The sequence below is a fragment of the Pelodiscus sinensis genome, chromosome 1 (assembly GCF_052426305.1).
Source record: "Pelodiscus sinensis isolate ZL-2025 chromosome 1, ASM5242630v1, whole genome shotgun sequence".
Taxonomy (NCBI): domain Eukaryota; kingdom Metazoa; phylum Chordata; order Testudines; family Trionychidae; genus Pelodiscus; species Pelodiscus sinensis.
This window is the reverse complement of record NC_143052.1, coordinates 100,195,112-100,212,241: the sequence shown is the minus strand read 5'-3', so window position 1 is coordinate 100,212,241 and position 17,130 is coordinate 100,195,112. Positions and strand designations below refer to the sequence as shown.

The 17,130-nt window shown below is 39.7% G+C and overlaps 1 protein-coding gene across 1 annotated transcript in view; it reads left to right on the top strand.

Moving 5' to 3' along the window:
* The window catches only part of HCFC2 (host cell factor C2), a 29,819-nt gene extending 23,028 nt beyond the window's left edge, over positions 1-6,791 (top strand). The window contains 2 exon segments of the mRNA XM_075938736.2: positions 3,527-3,712; positions 5,675-6,791. Coding sequence (XP_075794851.2) covers positions 3,527-3,712; positions 5,675-6,010 — 522 coding nt within the window. The 3' untranslated portion in view covers positions 6,011-6,791.
* The last annotated feature ends 10,339 nt before the right edge of the window (positions 6,792-17,130 follow it).

Sequence of the window (17,130 nt, the reverse complement as noted above, 5' to 3'; positions counted from 1 at the left end):
CAAGCTCCCTTCTGCACCTAACTTCCATTTCAGATCCCTCATCTCCATTAATATCATGGAAGAGTGTGACCCTCGACCACTTTTCAAAATCTTGGAGTGGTCCCCCATCAAAAATTATTGCCCATTCCTGGGCTAGAAACACCTACAGCCCAAACATCACTTCTGATAATTAGAGGCTTTAATTGCATTCAGAACTAAAATCCATAATGCAGGTACTAGTTTAGTAATTATATCCTATGTATTTAACAATCAGGTGCACATAACCTATTTAATAATGGCTAGACTTAATTTTAGTCACACTTTCTTTTACTAAAAATATGAATACTGTAGGTTACTTGTGGAGCTTTGTGCCCTCTAATGACCAGCTGTTCTGTTTTACATTTCCTGTTCTAACTGTAGATGTAGCACAAGACAGAAGGGAATGAAACAGATTTATGGGTAAAAAATGTCATGTGTCTAACTCCTTTGACTATCTAAGTCGGGGTCACCAACCAATAGATTGGGATCTACTGGTAGATCCTGGTGCCTCTCACGGGTGATCCTGGCTGGGAGGCTGTCTTCAGTTACCTCTGCCCCGTACTGTTATGCTGCTCCTGCCCTCTGTCTTGGAGCTGCCCCCAGGAACCTCCTGCTTGCTGTGCAGGGTGTAAGAAGTGGAAGAGGGGGGCATTGAAGTCAGGATGCTCTCTTCCTCCTTTTCATATCCCCAATCTCCACAGAATAAGCAGGGTGGGGTGTAGGTGCAGGGGGGAAGGCCGGGCAAAGGTATTTGGGTTTGAGGTAGATCCTGGATTGACTTAAATTCAAAAAGTGATCTTGCGCTTAAAAAGGTTGGAGACCAGTGATCTAAGTACAGGCAGTCCCAGAGTTACGCGGATCCGACTTATGTCGGATCCGCAGTTACGAACGGGCCCGTCTCCCTGGTCTCCAGCAGACCAGGGAGACGAAGCAAAGCAGCGGAACACGCAGGCAGCGGACAGCCCAGACGCGTCTGGGCTGTCCGCTGCCCGCGTGCTCCGCGACTTTGCTCTGCTTTGCTCCCCGTCTCCCTGGTCTGCAGACCAAGGGGACGGGGATTAAAGCCGCAGAACACGCGGGCAGCGGACAGCCCAGACGCGCCTGGGCTGTCCGCTGCCCGCGTGCTCCACGGCTTTGCTCTGCTTTGCTCCCCGTCTCCCTGGTCTGCAGACCAGGGAGACGGGGAGCAAAGCAGAGCAAAGCCGCAGAGCCCGAGGGCAGCAGGACAGCCACGGCGCATCTGGGCTGTCCCGCTGCCCCTTTGCTCCGGACGCCTGTGGTACAGCAGCTGGGGCGCTGCCGGTTGGTCCCGTAGCGCCGCTCTGGGCGCTACTGGATCAACCCGGCAGCACCCCAGCTGCTCTGCCCCAGGCGTCCTGATTCAGCCACTGCTGGTCAGTTTCAGCAGCGGCTGAATCAGGACGCCTGGGGCAGAGCGGCTTGGGTGCTGCTGGGTTGGTCCAGTAGCACCGAGGAGCGGTGGCGCTACTGGACCAACCCAGCAGCACCCCAGCTGCTCTACCCCAGGCGTCCCCAAGTCAGCCGCTGCTGAAACTGACCAGTGGCTGACTACAGGAAGCCCCTGCCCCTGGCTTCCTGGAATCAGCCGCTGATCGGTTTCAGCAGCAGCTGACTTGGGGACGCTTGGGGTTCTTAAGTTGAATCTGTATGTAAGTCAGAACTGGAGGTCAGTTTCAGCAGCGGCTGAATCTGGACGCCAGTTCTGACTTACATACAGATTCAACTTAAGAACAAACCTACAGTCCCTATCTTGTACGTAACCCGGGGACTGCCTGTATATTACCCATTTTCTTTACCTGTGCTCATATGTGGCCTGAAGATGCCTTTCCCATTGCTACATCAACCTTTACTCTTCCTTCTTGTGTTATGCCAAATATGCTGTCATCTTGTATAGGCATCTTTCTGGCTTGTATTCGGAGGGTCGGCAAGGATAAAGGTGAAGAGTCTAATTTAAATGTGACAAATAAGTGAAATGTTAAGGACAAAGCTCCAGTTTTTATTGGGAGGATTGGCAAATGGTAGAGGATGGTATCTAGGTTGTAGGGATGTGAGTCTTTGATTGAAAGATGGATATTTGTTGAGTAGTCTTCCATCATCTGTGGACGGATGAGTAGGGGTGAATGGGTCAGAATTAATGTTGGTGTTGACTTAGGACTTCCTAGAGAGACACGGTCCTGAGATGACACAGCTACAACTACACTGCATTGGAACTTTCATACACTTCAGTGTATTAAATTCAGATTAATTTTGAGGGGGGGAGGAGTGAGGGAGAATTTCCTTAGCTCTTTTTTTATTTTATATGACAGATATCATGCAAATGAGCCCAGCATGTTAAATTCCACCTCCAAAGGCTTTTTAAAAGAGGAAAAATCAGGGGGTTAGAAGAGAATGCATCCTTCAAATGTAGTTAGAACTGTACTTCAATGGCATATAAATATTTCAGATCTTATGTAATTTGTAAAATTCATTTTGGAGCATTAGGTGTTCACATTGGTATTTCATTAATATAATATAAAATAAAATTGTACACTTATGTATGAAAGTGTTTCCAAATGCATGATTATAATGTATTATCACAGATTAATATGTGTGCATGTCTAATAATTGCATATGCTAAACACTGTATGAATTACTACAGCACACAGTGTTTCCTGTCTTTATATAAATGAATGAATTCTGTATTGGCTAGCAGCAATAGTGACTTTACAAATTATACAACTTTTTAATGTCAAGTCAAAATTATACCTCATGATTATATAATCAATAACTTTTTAATTACAAAAAACAGTTAAAGGACAAAATATAATAGCATGGGTGTAAAACTACATTTTTTCAGGTGCATAACTCAGAAAGCTTACTTCTGTCATTCCCTTCTCTGTCCAAAACAATCAGTTATACAGATGCTAAAAAGCCATCAAAAGCATTTTTCAGTACATAAATATAGGGATTACAATTTTATCTTTTTTATCTTAAATATAATTCTTGTGTAGTAGGTCAGGGCTTTAATGATTTTTGTAAATAACTGAAATTTAAAAAGTCTATTTAAAGAAAATTAATAGAATTGTGCTACTAATTCAAAGTAACCTATGGCAACCCATGTGTTTCTTACCAAAGCAAATAATTTGTTTAACACAGTATCCTGCCTTTGTCACTGACCATAATCAGATGAAAAAATAAACATTATATGCTGTGTTTGGTTTAATTGAGCACACTTCCTAGCGAAACAATAGCTAAGGATTTTATCATTACTTACGGCGATTATAAGTTTCTCTTAAATATAAGGGTTGTTAGCCCTTATAACAATTTCACCTAAATTTTTGGATCATGTATATAATGTTCATGCACACTTCTAATTTCAAAATTCTGTTTTTTCTTAATGATGGTCCTGCTACCTGATAATTTATTAGATTTAGGTGTGATTTTTTTTTTTTTTTTACTGTTAAAAGTAAACTAACTTACTTGAATTTTGCATTATTTACATTTTCAGATGGAAAATGCTGATGTCCTAGACTACAGTTTACTTAAGAAACAGGATCTCTTTCCAGGCACTGTGTACAGGTTCAGGGTTGCTGCAGTTAATGGCTGTGGTGCAGGCCCTTTCAGTAAAGTCAGTGAATTTAAAACCTGCATTCCTGGTTTTCCTGGGGCACCTTCAACTGTCAGAATCACCAAGGTGAGAGAGATGGTTAGGATTTCAGTTTGTATAGAGTTGTTGTCTGAAGTTTTACTCCTATATCTAATCTGGAAATTTCTGGGTTCCTTTTTTTTTTTTTTAATTAAGTAAAAACTGCCCTAGAAAATAGTGTCAAACATTGATGGATAAATTGACACTTTTTTTGTGAACTTCTTGTAAAGAGCCACATTCAGACTCTCAACATTGAGAGAGAGAGATGTTGATGACGTTATTACTCTTTTTCATATCTATATAATACTTAACACATTCTTACCACAAGAACTATGGGTCACCAAGTTAGATTAATTAGATAGTAGGTTTAAAACAAAAGGAAGTATTTTTTTTCATGTAACTCATAGTCAACCTATAGAAAACTCTTTGACAGAGTATTGTGAAGGTTATAACAGAGTTAAAAAAAGAACTAGATAACTTAAGATAAGTCCATCAGTGGCTATTAAATGTCCCTAGCCTCTCTTTGCCAGAAGCTAGGAATAAGCAACAGGAGATGGATCCCTTGATGATTATCTGTTCTCTTCATTCCCTGTGTGGTACCTGGCATTGACCACTGTCGGAAGAGAGTGTACTGGACTAGATGGTACTTGTGGTCTGGTCCAGCATGGCTGTTCTTATTAATGGGTAACACATACTTCTCAGTTCTCTGATTAGTATAGATTTTGTTTAGTGTTGTGTTAAACTATCTGTCCTGAGGTGCTTGCAGCCTAAAAGGACTCACAATAGCACATTAAAAGATCCAAAGAATGATGGTGTTTTAGAATACTTTTCTGTATTAGGCAACAATTGTTAATGTTATGTAATTGTAAAATGTTAATTACTCTGAAAAATTATTTGGATCTCAATGACTGTGTCAAATTTGTTAATTTAAAAATACGATAATTTTTATGCATTTTCTTTTCTTATTCACCTACACAACCTCATTACCTCCAAGGTGTCCCTTTATTTGTACATTGGAATCACTGTGCCCTCTTTGTTTTGTGTGAGCCAGAATAGAAGCGAGTTCCGTTTCCCATACCTGTTTTAGATTGATTGCTGTTAACAGTAAATGCTTTTGTAAGTAAAGTAAGCAGCTGTGACTCAGAACAAACATAAGAATTAGATTCTGGTAAGTATATGCCTTTTCACACCAAGAATAATTGCACATTAATACAGTAAACTTCCGATAATCCGGCACCTTTGGGACCCAGGGGGTGCTGGATTATCAGATATGCCGGACTATCAGAAGGGGGGGCTATGAAGGGTCTGGGGTGGGGGGGGGATGCCACCCCAGACCCCTCATGGCCCCCCCTTCCGATAGTCCGGCTCTGCCCCAGGCGTCCCTGATTCAGCCGCTGCTGAAACTGACCAGCAGCGGCTGAATCGGAGATGCCTGGGGCAGAGCAGCAGGGGTGCTGCCGGGTTGGTCCCGCAGCGTCGCTCCTCGGCGCTACTGGACCAACCCGGCAGCACCCCAGTTGCTCTGCCCCAGGTGTCCCCAAGTCAGCCGCTGCTGATATTGATCAGCGGCTGACTCCAGGAAGCCCGAGGCAGAGCTGCTCTGCCCCGGCTTCCTGGAGTCAGCCGCTGGTCAGTTTTAGCAGTGGCTGAATAGGGGAAGCTGGGGGCAGAGCAGCTCCAATGGTCCGGCTGCCCAGAGCACTTCCGGGTTCCTGATGGTGCCGGACCATCAGATGCCGGACCATCGGAGTTTTACTGTAGTTATTCAATTTTATGCAATGTGCTGAATTTAGTTGAGTATCAAGTTAATGTGATACTTACACTGATGTCACGAATCATGGATAGTGAATGAATGGTTGGCATGAGTGAATTAACAGTAAGTGAGCTGAAGAGAGGCCATAGTAGGGTCCGAGTCAGTGCCCCTGTGGATTATGGACTTGTTTATCACTTTGAGAAAAAGACTGTGCGCGCCCCCTTGTGACACAGATAATGTTTCAAATTTTTCTCCAGAGTGTAGATTGTATTCATCTTTCATGGGAGCCACCTGTTTCACCTTCTGGAAATATCTTGGAATATTCAGCTTACTTAGCTATTCGTACCACACAACTACATGAAAACCCCAATCAGCTTGTATTTATGAAAATATACTGTGGTCTTAAAACATCCTGTATGGTAACTGCTGCACAGCTTTCAAATGCCCATGTTGATTACACCTCCAGACCAGCTATAGTGTTCAGGATTTCTGCAAAGAATGAGAGAGGATATGGACCAGCCACGCAAGTTCGATGGCTTCAAGGTAAAGTGGATACCAACTGTAGTGTTAAATAGGATTTATCTGCACTATGAGAGAGCTATTTTTCTGTTGAGTCCATTTTTCCTCATCAGCGTACATGAGGAAACCTCTTCTTCCTGAATGATCTGTACTGTTTTTAGAACCATTTGGTCATTAACTTGAGCATAAACCTTTCAAATAACTTTTGTCCTATTAATCTGGATGCTAGTAAAAGCTGAAAAGTAAAATAACAATCAAAATATTGCTTCACCCCACACATACACATTAGCAGAAAGAATCCAGCCAAATTTTAGATTCTAATTAGCTTCATACCAACTTCAAAATTTTTGACTTGCTCCTACAGTCATCTAACCCAGTAGCATCCATTGTTTTGGTTAATTCCTTCTGTCCTTTTCCCTCTCTAAGTAGTAATTTGTAGCCTCTATGCCCAGGTTTAGTTCACTTTTCAGCTTTCAGTAAGAGCTGTGGTATCACTGCTTTCTCTTAAGGTTGCTGAAATTGTGTTGGTGTCTTGGCTTTTATAAGGTCAATAAATTACTCGTTACTACTTTCTAGTCTTTGCATTTAGATCAGTGAAATAATTGCAGGGCACAAACTGTGAAGGTGAACTATCAGAAAACACTATTGTACACACTTGAAAACTGTTTCTCTAATACAGGAAAGAAATGTAGAGAAGTTCAATTTGATGTTTATTATTGCAGCCCTGCTTTGAGGGTTTAGGCAATAATCTATATACTGAAATCTCTAGAAAAAAGCTTCAAGAACATTGAACTTGTCAGATCACTGAAACGGTCCATGACTTCATACAGATAATAATGTGTCTCCCTCCTTCTTTTCACAGAAATGAAAACATCAAGTTCAAAATAGAAGCACTGTAGTAAAATGCAAGTTATGAATGTAGTGTTTAACACTTATAATATTTTGTAAATGCTCCAGATATTTTATTTTTGCATTGTTTTTATCTTAAATTTATATGAACACTTTTTTTTACGCGTTAAACATCAGCATTATGCAGCCTTGCTCAGGTTGAACTACCATATATGGAAATTCTTATACTGAAGGTAAACAATTAGATACTAATCATGTATCAACAGCCACTTTGATAATTAAAATTTTAATTAGCATTGTCTTTTAACTCTACCATTGACACATGAAGCAGAATTTAAATTTGTAAAAAATTGCAGGTGTACAGGATTATCTGTCACTTGTGCCTGTTTTCAAAGATTTAGTAGAATGTCAGAATGCCATTGCAGATAACTTTACAAAAGACTCATATGTGTAATTCTGTTCAGTTGAAGTTCTTGTGCCACATTCATCATATGTGGTATCTGAGTGCAAGGCAAACATTTCCATTTATTACAGTATTTTAAAATGTATAGAATATTTTAATATATATACTTTTTGTAAAAAAAAATTTCTACTATTTGTAACAAATACTTTAATCTTTGAAGGCATTCCCCTGAAGATATGCAAATACTAGGAAACTTAGTCACTTCTGTTTATGAAAAATATACATGTAATATAAATGCACTACTATTTGTTGGGATTTTGAAGTTGTACAAATCTTAAATTTGTAAATATTCTTAATGTTTACAAAGAGACCTCTCTGGTCTTAATATTAAACCCTTCATAAGGATTCATCCATTTTTTAATTCATATGCTTTGCTTCCAGCATATGCTTGCTTTTTGCACTAATAAGAATTTAATTTACCTCATTCTTATGTTTGTAATCGCTTGTGTTGCTTCCATAATGTTTCTGTAATATTTTAGTTTTAAAATTTAACCAAAGTTAAAATACATGGTAAGCAGTTTTGCACATATTATAAAATAATTCTTATGACATATTTATTCCAGTTAGTCTTCATAACTGCTTGTTTGGTAGAACATAAAGGTAAAGCAATCAGTCCAATACTCCCATTTACCTATTAGTCATTTTTCATTAGTTAGACAGCTATTTAGCTCAAAAAGCACTGCCATTAGGAATAGGTTGATCCATTCCTGTGCTAATGAAAGTATTTGTTCACAGTAATAGAACAAATGTAAACATTTCAATGCTATTTATTTTTAAAAAAACATTTGTTTACCAAAGTGTAGAGTAAAATAGCTGAATTGTGTGAGGCCACAAGGTGAATTGATTTTGAGGCATCTAATAACTTTTATAAAATAAGTTACTGGACATGTGCAATGAAGTTTATACTTTGCACTTTAAATATTTCCCTCTGCCAATAGAATATACATCAAGGTGGAATTATTTGCCTTTTCCCCTCACATTGATGTTAAGAGCATGCACTGTAAATATGTAATCTTAAAAACTAAGAATAGACTTGCTTGTTTGTTTTGGATTTGCTTTTTTAAAAAAAATAAAATAGGGACATAAATATTTGGTAAAAGATTGAATAACCCAAATATGCTGGAGTTAATTTTATGTGGCCAAACTTTAGACTTCTTAAAGGCAGCATTTATAATGGAAGTGCTGATACTGCCTTAACACAGCTACAATCTATGATGCCATGTAAAAGCACTGGGGACTTTACAAATCTTCACTATAGAATTGATTGTGACATAAGAATAGTATAAATAGTTCTTCTCCTAACAAAAAAAATGTGTGTAGTGATGATTTCAACAGTTTTACTTGAAGCTGCAATATTTGCATTATGAATTTTGATATAAGGTTTTTTCCTGCAGACAAAATTAAATGAGCTAAAAAACATTGGTTTTATGGTTCCCTTAATCAGTTATGACCTTGAACTACCCAGTAACTAAAATCTTCACTTACATGCAAGCTGTAACTAGAAAAGTATAACTTGTTTTTTTATTAGTACTGTGAAAGATGCCTTTAAAAACATTTATGGCTTTGACTTTGTTGGTTGATAGCTGTAATTGTAGAGAGATTATGTAAGAATAAAACTTGTTGGGTACGTCCATGGATGGAGTTTTTGCACTTGGTTTCATATACTTTGCACATTTTATTTTTTAAAGGATGTGTTCAGATGACCAAAGGTAAAACTGTGGTGTTTTCAATCAAACTATGATTTTTTGTGTAAGTGTACTTACATCTGGCTTAAGTTTTTGCTGTCTTCCATTGTCCCAGTTGGGTAATGTTTGATAGTGAACATATGCAAATCTCCTGTTCTGTGCTTTGCAGTTTTACTTTAAAATTAAATTACTTTGTACACTGTGAAAATGCACATTGAGGTCTGCTTCTCAGAACTGTACTTACAAAATATCTAAATCCTACCTAAGTTTCATAGTAGAGAAAACATTTTATTTGCTTATAAACTAGATAGTGTACAAATATACTGAGATGTGTGTTCCAGGTTTAAAATTTGTTTGAAATACAATTGAAATTAGCTGTTTGGGAAACTGCTCAGAAGCTTTCATTATTCCATATTTACCATTGTTAAAATATTGTAAACAAAACACCCATATTGATCAGAATACAATATCAATTTTGTAGAAATTTGTAGAAATTTCATGGTTTGGTAGACTTTTTGTTAAAGTTCTGACTGTATAAGTATAAAACTTATGTTAGCTGTGGCAGATATTGCAACAACTTAAGAATGTTTTTGTGAAATTGGAAATCAAAAGAATGAAAAGCAACATTTAGTGTTTAAAATAATGATAGCAATATCTTTGAATATACTTTGAAGTAGAGCATGTGATGACCAAGCCATAAACTTTGAAGATATAGTAAATGATGTTATTGTTAACTGGTAATTTGAGATGGTTATAGTTTTATGGCCTGTTACTTCAGTGATCTCTACAAAGAAAACTGACATTTTGTACAATGAAAAAATAATTGAATAAATCTTATTTCAAAGCATTGTTTATTCTTTGTAATAAAGTGGTTGTCCTAGAAAATGAGGTGTATGTCAGTACTTTTCAATTCAGAACTATTTGTGTACACATTTCAAAAGTCTTCTGAAAGATTTGGTTCCCTTAAGTCAGGGGTAGGCAAAATACAGACTGCCATGATACTCTGGGCTGCCAATGTCGCATGGCCCAACAGGACCCTCAGGCAGGTGACCTGCCTGCCATGGCCCCATGCACTCAGTTGATAGGACTACATGCATCTCTGTGCTACGAGCCCTGGGGGGGGGGGGGGGGAGGGCTCTGTGCACTGCCCCCACCTCCAGCACAATCCTCGCAGCGTCCATTAGCCATAAACTAGGCAATGGGAGCTTTCAGGGTTGTGCTTGCAGTGCAAGCAGTGCGCAAAATAGCCTTCCTCCCCCCTCCCCCATGGAGCACATGGTGCAAAGATACACATAGCCCTAACAACCAGCTTTGAGAGCCTTCCTGGCCAGAGCCTACACCTGGCACTCCACCCACTCCCTCCCTCCAACTCCCTGCCCCAGGTCACAGTCCAGCCCCTCTATACTCCTGCCCCTGGTCATAACTCTCTCCCAGACTCTGTACCTCTTCCTACATTCCTTCCCCAGGTTAGAATCCTCTCCTGAACTTCTACCCCCTTCCAGACACCTGTATCCATTCTGCTACCCCAAGCTCCCTTCTGCACCCAACTTCCATCTCAGACCACTTACCAAATGCTTGGAGTATTCTCCCCCATCAGAAATTGCCTATTCCAATTTTAGGTCTTAAGTTTAAAGAATTTGCTTTTAAGAGTAGCGGGAAGGAGGTGTGGGCACTTTCATGATTCAGGCATGAAATATTGAGCAGTACCTTTTCTCAGAATAAGTTTATATTAAAAAAAATTCTGGACCATTCAAATGCATCTCTGCTGCCTGTTCCAAAGAAGATTGGTTGGATAAGGAAAGACAGAGCAATGATGAATAAATGTAAAAGTTTTGTTTCTCCTTCCATGACTGAGGTAACCTTAAAAAAAAGAGGTTATAATTTATTGAAAGTAAAATATTTTAAAAATAATTCCAAATTTGAATTCTTCATTCTTGTACAAGAATATTTGTTTCTTAATGAACAGAAGATGTTTTACAAACGTATATTTTGCAGTTATTAAAATATCTGTTTTGTTTATCACAAATCTCAGGTGTTGCGATCAATCTGCAAAGTCATCCAATTCTGACTAGTAAGCACTAGCAGCAGTGTCCTGAGCGTTCTCAGCCTTCTTTTGATGCGCTACAATAGTATCTCAAGTATTCAAGATTTTTGTACTTGAATAGTTCTAGAATACTTTGACACTGACATGTAAAAGTGGTTTGCACTGCATGTTTTAACTCCCAGATTATAAACAGCCAAAAAAACATTGAAAGATTGACACATTACAGTGAGGGGGGGGGGGGGGGGGGGGGGGGGGGGGGGGGGGGGGGGGGGGGGGGGGGGAAGCTAGTGAGGGAGTTATCCCAATAACTGCATTGATCCTGTGAATGTGACTCATTACTACTTACTAGGTGTTAACCTAACCATGGTGGGTTTGGAGATCACCAACTTACTTTCTCCTGGTCAATACCCATTATGAATTTGCTTTTTATAATGTTTATATTCTCTTAAAAATCTTATATGTTTAATCTATAATCTACTCCCTGCCTCCATATTCTGCTTACATTGATCAATGTATTATGAACATCCCATTGTTGTTTCAGACCATATGTCCATTAAAAAGCCTTGAAACTAACAGCCACATAGTCAGTTTAAAAAAACAAAAAAATACCTAATGGGTAATACTGCATTTAGCCTATGACCTCTACTAATATTTTCTTATGGGTGAGCACAGCTTCCTTGCAGCCAGAAATTTGCAATACACTCTTCAGTCTGAGTATCCATTTTGTCTTGCTGTGATTTTAATAGACCACAGTAATTGTATCCAGATGTAAAATCCTATTTAAAATCCCCTTCTCCCCTGTTGTAGGCAGGGGCTGTTCCAGCCAGGCCAGACCATCCCTTGCTTATGCTTCTGCCTCTCTCTTCTCTCCCCCCCACTACAGGCAGGAACTGTACCAGCTGGGCTACAGCAGCCCGTAGAGGGCCAGGGCTCCCCATAGTTAGGGGCTGTTCGACATCCTTGCCAGAGCAGCCCCTGTTTTTGGCTGCTCCTGCCCCTGGCAGGCAGGGAGCTGCTCCATCCCTGCTTACAGGTTAACCCTTCACATCCCTAGTATGCAGAATGAGCTTCCGGAATGAGAGAAGGTATGCATTAATAGTTAATTGCACCCCTTTCCTCATTTATGGAATTTGAGGGTGGTCCAGTAGAAGTGCTAGAAGCAGCACTTGGACTAAGCTTTATCTTTCAACTCTGGTCACTACAAGAGTTCTTACAAAGGTCTAGCAACCAATTACTACTATCGAGACAACAGCTTGATATACTATATTAATTTTAATTATATGTCTGAGTCTCCCTTGAATACAAACTGAATTTTTTCTTTCTGGTCATTTATCAGTCTTCTGGAGGACCTGAATTAGGAGAAAAACTGCTAACAGAAAATTAGCAGGTAAGATATTTCTCTGTCATAAATGGGAAGTAGTCCGTAGTCGGACATTTCTCTGGCATTATAAATAGGAAGTTGTGGCTAGTAAAGCACAGAAGTAGGGGGAAAGGATAAGCAGGTTTAATTATAGTATAATAATATGCAGCAATGGAAATTATCTCCATATAAATCAAGAAATTGTAACCAGCCTTGAAGCATGTTCCTACCAAAAGTTGCCACAAAATGAAAATGTTGATGTGGTTTGTATCCTTTCCTCAATACCCCTATGGACTTCTGTCATTAGCTTCCCAGTATGTCAACTAGTGGAGTATTTTAACATCATCTTGCCTGGAACAACTTTGTGCCATCAGGCCATGGCATTTTGGATAGAATGAGATAAATGGGTGCAGCTGGCATGTGTACTCTCCATATGCTTTAGATCAGGGGTGCAGAACCTAAGGGTCGGGGGCTGGATGCAACCCCCGGCTTGCCTGCATCTGGACCCTGGGCTCAGGGCTCCCACCTGGGTGCTCCACCCCCTCCTACTTCCCTGTAGAGCTGGAGCGCACACAATCTACTAGCCTGGGCCCCACTAGACTCTGGTTTGTGAAGGTAATGTGGGGAGTGTCTTTCTGCTTCTTAGTTGGGGCCACATCAGTGAGGGTTTTTGGGGGGTTTTTTTGCTTCTCACTTGTGTGTGGCCCCTGACTGATTTGGCAAACTGAGGAACTTATTTTGAACAGATGTTTCTGGAGCCATAACAATATCCTTTTCCTCACGCCACCATCGTGGCTCTTGAACAGGAATTAATTAAAAAACTGGCCTGTTGAACAAAAACTAGATGGGCCCATCTGGGTTTGCATGCAATGTTGTTTGGCTTTTTGTTTTTCTATCTCAAGCTTCTGTTTTTAAAATTGTATGTTCACTAGTAAGTCAGTGTGACTAAAAATACCTTAAGGCTCAAATATGTGTATTCAAAGAAAAAGGGAGAATATTAGAACTTTTGAGCTAGGTGAGCTACAATGAGTTACTGGCAGCCATTTTGAAGGTTATTTTTATATATTACCAAAATGAGAAAATATTGGCTTGTCACATTTTAGGGTTGCCAGGTGTCTGGTGTTGAACTGAACTGTTCAGTATTTTCGCCTCCTGTCTGGTTTAAAAAAAAAAAATTTTAGAAAATACCAGATACCTAAAATTTCCCTGCCAGGAGGCAAAAATCCTAGGCTGTCCGGCTCAATACAGAGGCAGCCTGGCAACACTAGTGCTTACCGGTTTCTGCAGTGGAGCTGTCCGGCCTGGTGCAGGGATACAGTGGGCAGCTACCTGCAGTCCATTAGGGCCAAAAAGTCTTACTATGTGTTTCTTAAAGGGGCCATGTTGGTGTTTGGGTTTTTTTGGTATTTTTTCAGAAACCACTTGGCAACCCTAGTCATATGTACAAGCATAAACTATTTCAAACGTTTTATTTGAAAAAATGCAAACCTCAGGGCTTGTTCCCTTCCAAGGCATATAGTCATCAATTCCTTATGTGTTGACATCCTCTGCCCTTTCTCCAAGTCACTTTTGGGTGTAGTCATGTGCTATTTCAAACTGCCTTAAATACAGTGCATCTGGTGATGCTATATAAGACCTAGATAGGGTGTAGTCAGTGCAGTGGTTTTCAACCAGGGATCCAAGGCCCTTGAGGTGGTTGAGGTTTCTTGGGGGGCCACCAAGCAGAGCCTGGAACATAAGCCCTGGCACCCCCATCTGAAGCCAAAGTAATATAATTTTGAGGGAGCCTGTTGGTAAGGAACTCTAGCCAGTCACTTGGCTTGCTACCCTTGAACACCAGCCCTAGCTTTTACATGCAGAAAACCAGTTACTAAGACACAGGCAGGCTGTGGACTTTTCATAGCAGAAAGAAAAAGATTAAAAACTTCGGTGCTAGATCCAGCTTTGAAATGTTTATAAAAAAAAAAAAAAATCTCCTCTTGTAATAGCGTAGCTTGTTCTAGTTCATTAAGCATTAGATGGGATTTGGAATGAGCATATTTAATAAAATTGATTTTGCTATTTTTCATATTCATACATTTGTAGGTGCCTAAAAAGGTTTACTGTTGAAATAGCAGGTGCCTCATTTACATCTTTAACAGGAGAGGAAGTATGGTCTAGTTTTTTTAAAATGGGAACCCTATTTGTCATTCTGCCACGGATTCACTAAGTAATTTTTGGAAGTAATTTAATCTGTTTTCCCCATCTATAAAATAGGTGTTGCATGATTTATTTAATGTACATCACATGCATTGTACCGTATATTCCGGCGTACAAGATGACTTTTGATGTTAAAAAACATCCCCCAAAAATCGGGGGTCGTCTTGTACGCCGGGTATACATCCCAGGCGTGCCTGGGCTGCCCCCCCGCCGGAGCTCCTCCGCGGCTTTGCAAAGCTGCTGCGGCTTTGCTCCTGGTGCCTCTGGTCTGCTGGGGACTGTCTCCAGCAGACCAGGGACACCGGGAGCAAAGGAGGCGGAGGGGCGCTGGGGTATAAGATGAAACCCTATCTTTTAATTAAAAGATTAGGGGGTTGTCTTATATGCCCAGTGGCCCTATACGCTGGAAAATATGGTAATTGGAAGATATTAGAGAAGTGCAAAGTGGCATTCATTTTTATGGATCTGTTTAACTTCACAGTCCTATAATTAATTCAGTGTCAAAATCAAGTCAAAGGGTAATCTAATCCAACACAGCACAACCTCACTCTACACTCAAAAGGCAACAGCATTAAGGAATTTGTCCTATGTTCTTGAGTGGCTGATTTCACTAAGATCCTGATGTTTCTTGGTGGCTAGCTGTAGCTTATTTATTCTGGTTTGTAAACCATAGTATATTCCGCATTAATAATAGCATATGAAAATATTTTAAAAGCAGGGAATGTAATAGAAAGTTGTCATGCATAAACCTTTATTAAAGTATCCCTCTGCAAGCCACTTGTATAGGATGCACTGCTTAGGTATGGAAAAAAACCTAAGCGTCCGTGCCAATGTAGACACACTTTTCCGCAAAAAAGCCCCGATCATCATTTTTGCGATCCGGGCTTTTTTGTGGAAAAGAAATCTGTGCTGTCTACACTGGCCCTTTTCTAGAAAAGCACTGATGATTTTACAGTAGATAGTCAGTGCTTTTCCAGAAATTCAAGGGGCCAGTGTAGACAGCTGGCAAGTTATTCTGGAAAAGCGGCTGATTTTCTGGAATAAGTTTCCAGTGTAAACACAGCCAGGGAGCAAAGGCATAAGCTAAAACTATCAAAACATGAGTGCTTAATGTTTGGCACCTAATTGGGGTGATGTTTGAAAGTGCTGAGTAATTACAAGGCTGGCTGAAGTTCATACAGTTATTGTTAATGAACATTGGTGTTAGTAGGTCCAATACACCAGAGCCCTCAATTGGGTGGTGGGGAGATATAAGCACCCTTACTCAACAACTTGAGCCCCAGTATAAATTCTCTTTCCATTTTAAAACGTGGAAAGGGCTAACAAGTTTTAACCAAGAATTCCATTACTAGATGGGTTAATATTAGAATGCCATTGCATGCTTTCGCTTTGTCTTATAAGTGTTGTGTATAGTGCAGCAAGTGATCTTTCATACCAGTGCTACTTCAAAGTTACCTTGTTTTGAATTTTGATGCTAGTATGGCAACAAATTAAGTCTCTCTAGAAAGAAAACAGGGTTACATTACTCCAGAAAACAACATTCACACAAAACTTTATTACAGAACTTAACCTGGGAAAACACATCAAATGACATGTCCGAATTAATGTCATTTTGGGGCTTTTTTTTTTTTAAATGGAACGGAACTGGAAAAGAGGGAGAACACACATCTATCCAAGTTGCACTATAAATTTCAACACCATTGCATTCATCCCTTGCCAGGGCTGCGCTCTAGAATCTAAGCTTTCATTAAAAATAAATTCCATCTCTGATGTGTGAAAAGGCAATCCTGAAAATAGCTAGTCTCTGCACAATACTGCAATGTTGTCTTCTTACTACTTTTGAAAGAATATCATGGTTGAACTGCTCCATTCATATCACAGAGACTTCCCTCTGAAACCTAAGATAAGTTAGAGATTACGTATTTAAGTGTTAAATTTAATCAACAGTATCCAACTAATAAGATTTTCCAATAAGAGCATGATCTCTTCTGTGCACTCCCTAAGTGCCAAAACCTCTGGTTTGTCCCTCATTTTAATTACCTTTTTTCAGTACCAAATTCTGCACATCATGACCTGGAAATATGCGACTGCTTTAAAATCAATTGAACGTAAAGCAAGCTCCTATATACTGCTTGAGTTTATTAAATAGTAGGAATAAGTTATTACGTTTAGCCCTTGTGCCCGCAAAAGCGACACTTGGCTGCCACAGCACCTGAACACTGCTACAGAAAACATGTTCATCTTGCTACAGAACACAGTGGACCATGTCCATGCCCTTGCCTTGGCATACTGTTAACCTACATTTAAAGTTGACTTTGTTACCAAAGAAAGATACATCAAAACTTCTGACCACAGTTCTGAGGTTTCATTCTTTTTGTTTTGTTTTAACCCAGTTTATCTAGGCTCTTAAGGTTTTAGCCTTTCACAAAATAGCTCCAGGAGGATTATGGCATCACAACAAAGAGTTTGTTTTTGTTTGCTTGTTTTAATTTTAAAACCACATGGTTGGCTGAGTGAGGAGTGCATTTCAGTGAGCTGAAAGTTAATAGAAATATTAAAGGTCTCCAAACTCAGCATGAGTAACAGGGATGCTA